This window comes from Sphaerodactylus townsendi, linkage group LG03 (assembly GCF_021028975.2).
Source record: "Sphaerodactylus townsendi isolate TG3544 linkage group LG03, MPM_Stown_v2.3, whole genome shotgun sequence".
NCBI classification, from domain to species: domain Eukaryota; kingdom Metazoa; phylum Chordata; class Lepidosauria; order Squamata; family Sphaerodactylidae; genus Sphaerodactylus; species Sphaerodactylus townsendi.
Window position 1 is genome coordinate 84,360,469 of NC_059427.1, and position 12,587 is coordinate 84,373,055.

The 12,587-nt window shown below is 38.6% G+C and overlaps 1 protein-coding gene across 1 annotated transcript in view; it reads left to right on the plus strand.

Annotated features, from left to right (window-relative positions):
* Positions 1–12,587, plus strand: part of FAM13B (family with sequence similarity 13 member B) — a 70,525-nt gene that overhangs the window by 27,313 nt on the left and 30,625 nt on the right. Inside the window, exons 8-9 of the mRNA XM_048487372.1 lie at positions 8,668–8,811; positions 9,517–9,558. Of these exons, the coding sequence (XP_048343329.1) occupies positions 8,668–8,811; positions 9,517–9,558 (186 nt within the window). The remainder of the gene's footprint in view (positions 1–8,667; positions 8,812–9,516; positions 9,559–12,587) is intronic.

Sequence of the window (12,587 nt, forward strand, 5' to 3'; positions counted from 1 at the left end):
TGGTTGAAATTTCATTACTTGCTGAAGTTTTGTGCTGACCTTCCAGTTTTAAACTATTGCTGCTCATCTGATTTATTGTATGATTTTTCCTTTTGTCTTAAATGCTGGAGATTGTTGTAATTCTCCTTGAACAGCCCTTGTCCTGGAAGGGGAGCAACAAAGAAGTAAGCTCAATAAATAAATAAAGGATTCTTTTGAAGTTCTTACTTTTTTAGATTTTCTGCCTTTTTCTGACAGCATAATTGTTCAGTTGTACAAAACAACTAGCACATGAGAGGAGATATAATACACCTTTTTAACACTTTAAAATTTGTTCTTAGATTTGTGGCCTTGTTGCAAGTTGGTCCTTTGTTTTCCTGATCTTTTAGTGCTTTTTTTCCTGATCTTGTAGTTCCTGTAGTGGGAAAATGTACATAGAAACAGGTCAGTCTAGCTGCTTTTAATATTTTCTTTGTTTACTCTTGTGCTATGAGAAAACACTTACTGAATTACACAGAACTTATAGTTGCTTCTTTCATTAACTGAAACTCTTTAAATGGATTAAAATAAAGTACAGTAAGATAGTTATAATGGAACAAAATTTCATCATATGCAGATCTCTTCTTAATGTACCCTTAGAACAGAATGTTTTAATGTGCCCTTAGAACAGAATGTTTCACACACAAAATTCTTGCTGCTTAAGATTTGCTTGAGAAATTATTTGTATTTAAACAAAGCAGAAAAACTTTCAGATTATTACCGTATGTGTTTAGGCAATTAGGCATCAGTCTCAGTTCAAAATTGGCCTCTTATGAGGATAGCATTAGGCAATGATGTCTTACTCATAGCATTAGGAGTTACAGGATAAGGGCAGAATCTCTTTAATGTGAGTTGAGTCCACTTAACTGTGAGCTTGCAAAATGACTCTTCTCCTCCTAAACAGCTGTTCCTGACGATTACTTCCAGGGAGTCTGCATGAGAAATCAAAATTGCTATAAGTCATTCCCCACTCTTGGGTGAGCAGAATTGGTCTTCTGTTTGTTTGGATCAACCCTACATTTGCAAGAGCCTTTTCTACCTGGGATGACTTGGGAATTACTTCCTCTTCTCCCAATGTTAGATGAAGGGCTTTTAAATAATAAATTAGATGTAAGAGGGGAACCTGTCAGGTTTAGTAGGTGAGAAGAGATCCAGTTTTCTGCCCTGTTGTTCTGGCTTCCTATCAAATCTTCACCACCCTTCCCAGGCCACTGCCATTATGTTCTTCTCTATCCTGGTGACCTCTGAGACCCCCATTCCAAATATCCAGGCAGATGGATTGGCAGTGCCTGGTTGTTGTGGCCACTATAATTGCCAATCTCTGACCAGGGTGATTTTTTAAAAAACATTTACACGTATGCAGATATTACAGCTAACGTTTCCCTCTTTAAAATACAGTGGAACCTCGGTTTTTGTTGGTAATCCGTCCGAAAAGAATAGATGAAAACCGAAATAAATGAAAACCGAGGCAAACTTTTTCATAGGAATCAATGTAAATCCAATTAATCTGTTCTTGGCAGTCCAAAAAACATACCAAAAACACATTTTTTGGTGAATAAACATAGTGTTTAATGCTGAAAACAGTAACAAACAATAACACTGGGACCAGGTTCAGAGCCAGTGGACCAATGTCGCATCAGCAAGCTGTCCAAAGAGGTCTGTTTCTGATGGCTCTTTAAGATTTGTCTGAAGTGGGGCAAGACATTGTCATTAAACAAGTTGCAGACACGGCCTGCAACAGCTTTGTCCGGGTGATTTTTCTCCACAACCCTCTGCACCTTGCTGCAAATCGATGAAAACCGAGGCAAATTGATGAAAACCGAGATAAATTTTTCACTGAAAAAATCGATGAAAACCGAAACAGATGAAAACCGAAGGCAATCAAAACTGAGGTTCCACTGTATTTTGAGAAGTTTAGACTTGTCCCTCAGATTTGCAGAACCCTCAGTGGTAGCTGCGGTTGTCCCTGATCACACAGGTTTCATTATCCATATGGGCAGGATGAAGCTGTTATTACTAACATGTATAATGTATAGTGCTAATATAGTAACTGAACTATTAGAAGACTTGTTTTTGAAAAAAATGAAGTTGCATGATTAACTCAATGGTTGTGTTGGAGGACAACTTCTTTCCTTTTATCAGTTATCTATAGCTTTAATATTTCCTTATACAGAAATCTCAGGCAGATTACCCATAACCAGCTCTGCCCTGCCTTTGCCCCATTCTGGCGCAAAAGTCCCGCCAGAAGTGCTCCTGCTTTCTGAGGGGAAAGATAGAAGTACAGGCAGGGCAAGAGGAAGCGAGTCAGAGCAAGAAATCTTGTCCCAACGTGCTTCCTCTTGGCGTGCTGCAGGGAGGAAGCGTGTTGGGACAAGATTTTTTGCCCCAACGAGCTTCTGCTCCTGGCACATACCAGAGAGGAAGTGTGTCAGAACAAGATTTCTTGCCCCGAGGCATGCCAGGTGACAGCGCGCAGCAGCTGCCCCATGGATAATCAGCCACCGATAACTATTTGAGGGTTGTTGACTACTGGAACAAATCTACCGTGGTGAGAGTGGTAGAGGCTTATTGGCAAAAAGTAAGCAGTTTTATAATGAAAGGGCTTTAGAAGGAAAATAATAAAACATTGGAAAAGATTTGGGTAGTATAACTATGAAATAATAGAGCAGTGTATAATTTTATTCAGATACTTCTGTTTGATAGTCTGTGTTGCAGTGACTTTAGGTTTGTGAGAGTTGGATTCATGACACAGGGAATTTGTTACATGTGTTACATTTGGTGTGTGTGTGTTGTAATTTTCATTTTAAACACTTTTGAGAACATTCCAAATTTTGTTGATATGATTTTTATTTGATCTCAGATTCTCTGAAAGCTTGATTTTATTTTAGTTAGAGTTTCTTTGTGGTTGTGTTCAGTTCTTCTGCTTTGTAGCCTGTCTGTCCCCTCCCCCAGTTCAGTCATAGTTTGTCTAAGGTAATCTCACAGTTCCCTTACTGCTTACGGTTTGTTCAAATGTCTTAAATTTCACCATATGTTATCTTGTGATTATTTGTGATTATTTTCTTGTATGGCACTCAAACTGGGAAGATTGATGTTATTCTCAGGAATCCTTAGGATTTACCATCTTGCATCAAGAATAGGTAGAATGAAAAGCACACCAGAGCTAAAATGTTGATTGGGCAGCTTATTGTCAGTAGTGACCTCATGTTGCAGTCTATTTCTATGTAGACTGCAGGGCTTAGTGCAGCACTCCAGAAGTGCCATCTTGCAAGCAGCTATTGAAGTCGTTGAGAAAGCAGAATGAATAGCCAACAGAGAACTCCATACTGTATTGTTTTTCAAATGAAGTGTTTTTACATGAAATGCTCGTTTGGAATAGCAAAAATAATCAGAATGGCCTGCAAAGTTTTACTGCACAGGTAAATATACTAAAAGGACAGTTCTGTATGATTGAAATAACTTTTAGAATATATTTGACAAACATAAATGTTCTTTGAATTTATTCACTGTAATGTGAAACACAGTTTGCATGACATAGTTCATACATAATCTACAGTGAAGCTTGTGATTTTGTTCTAATTGAGGTTTTCTGCAAATTTCAGACCTTTGAAATCATATTAACAAATAACTTACTCGACTAAGGTAGCATATGAAATGTTTGCTTGAGTTTTGCTGTGTCATGCTTCATCAGCAGTTTCCCCAAGTAATGGCATTTGAAACACAAAAAAAGTATGCTAGTTTGAGCATGACAAAATATATATAGATATAGATATAGATATAGATATATAGATATAGATATATATATATTGGACTAAATTTTTTTTGGACTAAAATTTGCCAAAGCCTGTTGAAACTGGTGAGATAAATTTTAAGTGGTGGAACGACTCTTTATACTCCGGAGTAATGCTGTTCCATTCTCAATGTTTTGAGAACCTTCATATGTGTACAATAAGAGGGAAGAGTATGTGTGGAGAGAACTGCAAAATGTATTGAAGTACTCTTAGGCTACTGTCAATTATTCATATTGGGAGCTAGAAGATTTATCACCTCCTCTGTTATGATTTGAGTATTTCAGAATTCTAGATGTGAATTCCTCCAAATGTGTTGTCCCATTTTTTCCAAGTTCTGTTTGAAATAGTACCTTTTCTAGAATGACACATTCCATAAGATCATTACTAAGATTTGCTTTGTCCCTTTCCCTGAGTCATCCTTGACTTTGCACTAACATTTATATACTAGTTTCAATACAAGATGTCTACTATTTTACAGTTAATCTGGATCATATTAAGTTTATATTTGATGTTGTTATTTAATATTATTCAAACCTTCTCTCAGTTTTTTTTCTTAAGCATTTTACCACTTCACCTGTTTCCACAGCATGCCAGGTTTTGTATTTGTTTTGACACAGGAATTGTCTTGGTATAGAAATTGGCCATAATTGCCATTTATCTGTAAATTTTTAAGAATAATATTTGGAGTTTACGTTCAGAGTTTTGAAAACATGTGTCCAACTATGATACTTCGTTTTGGTACTAGTAAATGAAATGTTAGCATATGTAAAATATTCTTTGGTACATTAAATACTTATATTGTAAAGCATGAATGGACATAGCTGACTATTTGTGTCTAGAACAGGAAATCTTAATTGTATTCCTCCCAAGATATAGCCCATAGTTAATTATATTGCTAGATTATCGCAATTTCCTCTGCATGTGAGCCCTGTGGTGCTCTTGTATATACTCTACACCTTGCTGTACTCCTCTTCCAACCCCAGTTTAACTCACGGGGCACTTTTCTCAGTTAGCTCTTATCTCAAAATTCACTGAGGTAGTTTCTATGTTTCTTGGCCCTGCCTGGTCAAATTTCCATCAACCATCCTTTCTCTGTGCTTTACTGGGTCTCCAATTTTTTACATATGCTAGGGCGTAAGTAGTTCCTGACACATTTCCTCTATAGCTTGTCTTCCTGTTCTCATAATTTTGCTTCCCCCCACATCATGTGTATGCTAATTAAGCAGTAGATTAGCCCTCCGGGGATAGGGCGGTATATCCCCTGAGCCCTCCGGGGATAGGGCGGTATAGCAAGTTTAATAAATAATAATAATAATAATAATAGATGCCTCAGTCTATGTAATGATGCATCAAGAAATGTTGACTGGAAGAAAAATTTGAAATTGTTGCTTTGCTGTTACTTTTTCTAGTCCATTGTGAATGTTGGCTTTGAAGTGGACTGAGCTGTGTTTGAAGAACTGTAGCACTTTGCAGTGCTGCTGTGTGTGTTTGTGTGTACAGATGCTCTCCATAAGAACGGCACCCCAAGAAATCTTTTTGTCCTTTTCCCTCAACACTGTCATGAAGATTTGAAAATACAGCTCCTGAACCTCTGTCCTGGAAACCAGTTGGTAGACTTTAGGAAACAAAATCTTTATTACTGCAGCAGCAAAGGTTGATCTGCTGAATTTTTGGTTGGGGAAAATAGCTGCAGTTGTCACTCACCAGTTCTATCTATCTCAGGTATTGAGAATCTCCTTTACAGCAAAAGGGAGTTGTCTAAAGCTTCATTCAACTTGTGTTATGTCTGGAGTATGTCTTCTCTGCTTTGGCAATTATTTAATAAGAGTACTAGTTGGCACGTGTGTACAGTTGTTTCCATATTAGATTCTTAGTGACTAATTTCTTAGGTATTTGAACGAGTGTGCATGCACACAAAAGCTTATGCCAAGAATAACACTTTGTTGGTCTTAAAGGTACCACTGGACTCAAACTTCTAAAAACTTCTTAGGAGCTCATTGTTTGTCTTGTGAAGTAATAGGAGTGACATACTTGTAAAGATGGTGGCTCTGACTGACCTGTATTAGAAGATGTGGTAATCATATCTGATACAGTAGCATGTGCCAAATCGTGGTATTATGTCTTCCTTATATAGGCAAGTGGCTCCTAGATGAAAATATTCTACAACAGCTCAGAAAACCTTGTTTACTTTCTATAATGGGTATTTGCATCAGTAGACACTAATCATAGCTCATCACTGCTGGGTGAATAAAATTTAACATCAGGGTCTTAGGCTTATCTTCCTTATAACCAACTGGTTTTTCAAGGTCCCTGTCCAGATAATTCATTAAATGAAGTTGCTTCAGAGAACTGGTGTGTCCATTTTCATTGGAACATACGTTCCAAATTACTCTGAATGTTTCAGATAGTAATATCTTTCCTTGGAATATCTTGCCTGGAAACTTACCAGAATGTACAGCAAAGAATTCTGTCCCACATAGATCTAAGTCATGACAAATGTGTTCCTCTGAGGTGAGGGAGCCTTCAGTCAAGCTTTGGTGATCACTGGAGCTTGCACTTCAAACAAATACCTAATTAAAACTATGCAGTGGTCATGGTGGACAAAGATGGCCTCCTCCTTGGTTCTCTGTGTAGGGAAATTTGTCTAGGGTAATTTTGTTCAGTTGGATTATCAGGTGAGATTCTGTTGCCATGACACATTTCAAAAATGAACAAGAGCGTAACATTATGTTCCTTTTCAGTTTACTTGTATCTGCATCATGGAATCACTGGTAATTCACACTGTTGATCAAAACAGTTCTTTTGTAGACGTGTTAAACAGAACTATTGAGATGTCCTATTAGTGGTATCCTTCAGCTGTACAACATCTGATAGAGAAAGGGGCCATAGAGGAGGTGCCAGTCGAGAACAGGGGAAAGGGATCTACTCACCTGTATTTGTGATGCTGAAGAAGTCAGGAGAGTGGGGAGTGATCCTCAACTTAAAAAGGCTTAACCTGTGAGTTAAGAATTCAGAATGGAATTGCTCTACATGATCTTGCAAACAATCCAAAAGGAGAACTTCATTTCTTCTTTGGACTTAAAAGAAAGCTTAATTACAGGTGACCATCCATATGGCTTCTTGAAGGTTCCTTTGCTTCTGAATTGGCAGCACCCATTAAGAAGGAATGGAGATCTTTCTCACCTGACCTTACTAGCTTAAAAGTCAAATGGAGCATGTGACCACTTTTGTGAGTAGATACTAACGTGATCATAGGATCATAGAACTATAGTGTTGGAAGAGACCACAGGGGCCATCAAGTCCAACCCCCTGCCATGCAGGAATGCACAATCAAAAAAAGCCTTGACAGATGGCCATCCAGCCTCTGTTTAAAAACCTCCAAAGAAAGGATACTCTACCACACTCTGAGGCAGTGTATTCCACAAGTCACCCTCCATGTGACTACATAGTAGGGGGTTGTTTGGTTCTCTTCTCCCAGGCTTGGGAGATGTCTGCTACTAACTGGATAGTGGTGGTACCCCTACCTTACCACAAAGTGTACCTGTATCAGACAATTGCCTTACAGTCTTCCAAACAATCTACAGCATATTTTTCACCCTAGCACCTCAGAATGCTTTGCTGTTATAATCTGAAAGTGTTGCCCCCTTTGTGGACAACTGGTTGTTGCTGGACTTTGCTTTAAACCCTTCTGCCCTAGAAATGGATGACATGAGAGTTTCTCTGGTTGGAGGTGTCTGTTTTCTCCTTCCACATCTCAGTTCCTGTTTTGTTTTTTTGTCTTCCCTTTTAAAGTATAGAAAATGGGAAAACAGTTCAACAAGAATCTCATCAACATATGTGTAGATTTACATAAATATCAAGATATCAGCGTTATATAAATATGTATGTAATCCCATGTCCAGCTGCAAAATCTAATTAACTGGTCCAGTACCCTTTCTTTTTATTATATATATTAAGATGCAACAGTGCATAATCAACCAGTATATGGTGCAAACCCGTACAGTTGATGAATTAAATAAATGAAGGAAGAGAATATACATAACTATAGTTATTCCTCTCATCAGTTTCTGACAGCATAAGGATTTTTTTAAAATGCCAATTTTTGTAATCTAAAATAGGCTTAGAATTTTGAATTGCTGTTAATGTGAGCATTGATAACAGTTCTTTAAAAACCTTACAGTAATATGCAAATTGTTTACAGTGATAGGCAAATTTCACTAGTCCAATGTGCTGTATCAAATTTAAGATTGATATCTTTACTGGTTCCTCTGAAAACTTCTTGTTCCAATATTGAGTAAAAGGAGACCAGTGTGTATGTATTTTTTTAGTTTTTCTGGTGCAATGTTGATAGCTTGTCAACTGTTGGTACTACTATTAATGGCAACAAAAGATACCACTTGTATTGTAAGTACCCCATCTATAGTAAGTAACCCAACAAGGGGCCCTCTAACACCTTTTCTGACACCTGCCAAGAGTTTTTAGGAAGTGGGCAGGAACATGTAGGGTTTTTGCTCAGCAGGACTTCTGATTGACTGTTGGAGATTTGCTTGGCTGTGCAGAATTTTTTAAATATTGCTTTGAGAGCAGCTGCCGCTGTATCACAAGGCTCTGTACTATGTTACTAAAGTTAAGCTGTGGGACTGGATTCACCTCCTTCAGCAGCCATTTTGTGGTAGCCATTTTGTTGCTGTACCCATCATGCTGTGTAAAAATCCCAAGTGTGCCTGCAGGCACAAAAAGATTGGGAACCCCTGTTGTAACCTAACGAATACAATAGTAGGGGCTGAATCAATGTCATGCCTCCTGTATCACAGATTTCCCCTACAGCCCCATTCCTCTGTTTTTCTTCTATCATCAGCAAAGGAATTAGGATGGAGCAAGAGATGACTGGCACTGTGACTGCAGCCTTAACTGCCTCTGGTACTCCCGATGTTGATGTGTTTTTGAATGTTGGTTTCAAAGCATTTCTGATATATCAACTTAAAAGGTTAACGTTTCTGACGTAAGCAGCTCTATTTATATAAGTGTTTGATGTATGTTACAGTTGAGTTACTTTTTGGTAGCTGTTAATATTAACAAATTTTTGAAGGTATGAAGTTGTTGTGTGGCTTCTTCTCTGACTAGGTTGTTGCCTCCTGAAGGATTAGGAAAGGCAACTTTTTCAAAAAGAAGTTGCCTGCTGGATTTATGATCTGTCCTTTTCCTAGGATTGTGACTTGAAGGTCTTTTGCCACTGAAATTTAATTCTGTTTTTGTTAACTACATTGGCAGTTTAGATACATTATTATCAAATGAGTTTGATATGTACAAGATAGAACTTTATGGTTATTGTAATTGGCTTAGGCATTTTAAGTGGAAATGGTTTGGGCATTTTTTTGAAGTTTGAATTGGCTGGTTAATACACTGGACAGTTTATACTGCATAAAAGTTACTTATGTCTTATTTCTGCATTCTCAGCAATTATGTTTAGTACTGAATTAAGGTCATGTTCAGACATTGTCCAAGCACTTTGCTTGAAGTGAAACCAGGAGTGAGTTTTAGCTCCAGCTTTCTCCATTCTCCACTGAAAGCAGAGGTCAGCTGGTGAACTAGAAGTGTGCTTTGAGATAGATGTAAGATCTACCACTTTGTGGGTTTTTAAGTTCCACAATTGTTTGATATTGCACATTTATGGTAAAGAAAGATCATTCCTTCTTTTTTGTTACAGTGCTCATCTCTCTCCCTTAAGCATCTTGCCAGCCTCTGCAGAGTAAGTAGAAAATCCTTATAGAACTTCTAACCAGTACTTTTTTTGTATTATGGAAATGTTGCATTGTTTGAGCCTTCAGTGGATAAATTCTGGCAGATTTGATCTAATTGGAAAGTTGTGCCCAAGACTGAATTCATTTTGTTAGCACATATCTTACCCACAACACCTGAGCTTTCAAAATGCTCTTGATTCCCTATATGAATATACAGCCTTCCCTTTTTATAGATTCAAAATGAGATTTCCCCCCTTATCATTTTTCATTACTAGTCTCACTGTCCCTATTTCCCCCCTCATCATTTTTCATTACTAGTCTCACTGTCCCTATTTCTCAGACCACTGGCTTCTTCAGTAACAGTTCCTTGAGCCCACTCTTGTTCAGCTCCTTAGCACATTGCACACACGCTTCTGATCTCCTTGTATTCCAAAGAAACCGTCTCCCATCTAAATTGATTGTTCATTTCCTCACCAAATGCTGTTTCTCCCCCTATGGCTCATACCTTTAATTATTGAAGATATTTCTGTATTTTCTATATCATAGCAGCAGATCACTAGCAAGACACAGATTTCCTTAGTATTTTTAACCTTGTTAATGATCTTACAAATAATATGAAGTTAAATAAAATTATCAGTGCTTCAAAATGTTTTATAATCAAGCACAGTAAGTCTGGCTTATACTTTAGAATTTCTTCCCTCACCAATGAACTTGAACCATCAGAAAAAGGGTGACAGTATTACTATGGAAGGATCAAAAACTGATACTTGTCCTAAAATATTCTAGAAAGCACAGCCTGGCAGAAATCTAGAAACATATTGAAAGATTTATGCATGTCTCGTGCAGTTGTATCCTTCCTGCAGAGCTGCTTAAAAAGTCTTGTACTGGATTGTGCTGGATTGTCAGGTGAGATACCAGGCGCTGCCTAAATGTGATGGATCGATTTAGTAGAATAGTTGTGTTCTGCCTTCCTCTAAGGATTTAAAGACTCTAGCAATATAGCAGAAAAATCTAATAAAGACATTATTATTCATTAGATTTATAGCCCACCCTATTCTGAATATAGTTGGGCTAAGGGCAGGTCACATCATGGTTAAAACAATATATACAAATCAGTAACAAAACTATAATTAAAAGTTTAGATCTCCCTGGCACCCTTAATAAAATTTAAACTCTAACAGGAAACAACCAGGGAAGGAGAAAAAGTAGAGAAGGAACACAAGGAAAACACAAGGCACACAATGGAAATAATTAATCAGAATGAACAGTTAACAAATAAATTAACAAATGACTGAAAACAGAAACCAAGATAGGAGTAGGGTGTTCAGCAAGATGGAACCACTGCTGCCTCAACTATAGGCCTGGTGGAACGCCTCTGTCTTGCAGGCATTGCAGAACTGGGCCAAGTCCCTCGGGTCCAGGGTCTCACTCAATAGATATTGAGGCCGGAGCCAAAAAAAACTCTGGTTGAGGACAGCTGGATACTTTTAGGGTTAGGGATCACCAGCAGATTATTACCAGCAGAGCATAACGCTCTTTGGGGGATGTATTGGAAGAGGTGGTCCTGAAGGTATGAAGGTCCCAGACCATTTAAGGCTTTGAAGATTAACACCCAAACCTTTAATCTGCTTCTGTACACCACCCAGAGCCAGTGCACCTGGCGGAGCACTGGTTGTAAAATATCCTCATGGATGGGGTCTATGGAAGGTCTCTTACCACTACATTTTGACCCTTCAAAGTTTTGGGAACTGGCCCAAGAACGGCTCTACATAACCAAGTTAAAAGGATCCTAAGCGTGAAGATGCATATTGCTTGGATGTCTGTGAAGTTGCAGATCAAAAAATGTGACACAGGTAGGGCGGCAGCTGCCTAGACTAACAAAGAAAGAAAAATGCCACTCTGGCTGTATTCGTGATCTGATCCTCCATAAAAAGGGAGGCATTCAAGATCACCCCCAGGGTCCTGAGTGTCGGTGCTGGTGTTAATGTTACCCCGTGCAAAATTGGAAGCTGTTGACCCAAACTGGTGGCTTCCCAGCCAGCCGTAGGACCTCTATCTTAGATGGAGCCTTAGACAGATTTAGTTTCATCCAACTGTTTCAAGCATTTCACCACAGCTTCCAGACTACTGGCCAGTCTATCTGGGACAGTGTCCATCTATCTATCCATCAGCACATGTAGCTGGGTGTAATCTGTGTACTGATGACAACCCAGCTTAAAACTCCAGACTAGCTGAGTGAGGGACCACATATATATGTTAAATAGCATTAAATAACCCAAACATTCAAGAAAATAGAGTTGACCAACAGAACATCCACTTCAATTAATATGTAGGTGCATTCTTCTGCATCATCAGATTAACTCAACAAAAAGACCTCTGAAAGAGGAAGGCTTATAAGCATTCCTAAAAGTAAGTGGTAAAAGTGCCCTGATCTCCAAGGCCATTTCAAAAAATCAGTCCCATGATTTAAAATGATGTAGCCTAAGCAAAGGAGGTAGAGGCAACTTTGTGAAAAGGTGGTGTAAGCAAAACTGACTATAGAGCAGCAGTTCTCGAAAGGTTTACCAGGGGTCTGCAACCTGTGGCTCTCCAGATGTTCATGAACTACAGTTCCCATCAGCCCCTGTCAGCATGCCCAATTGGCCATGCTGGCAGGGACTGATGGGAATTGTAGTTCATGAACAACTGGAGAGCCACAGGTTGCAGACCCGTGGTTTAAATAATGAAGACTATTCAGTTGAATGAACCATTTGCTGAGAATGTAAAGTAGTGTTGGAAAGTGCCATCAAGTCATAGGTTTTCAAGACAAGGAGACTTTCAGAGGTGGTTTGCCCATTGCCTGCCTCTGTGTTGGCTGAGAGAGTTGTAAGAGAACTGTGACTGACCCAAGGTCACCCAGCAGGGCCCATATGGAGAAGTGGGGAATCAAACCCAGTTCTCCAGATTAGACTCTGCCATTCTTACACCATCCTGGCTCCCTGAGAATTTATAGTGGATCGTTATAAATGTCCATGCATTGAGAAATACTTTTAAATCT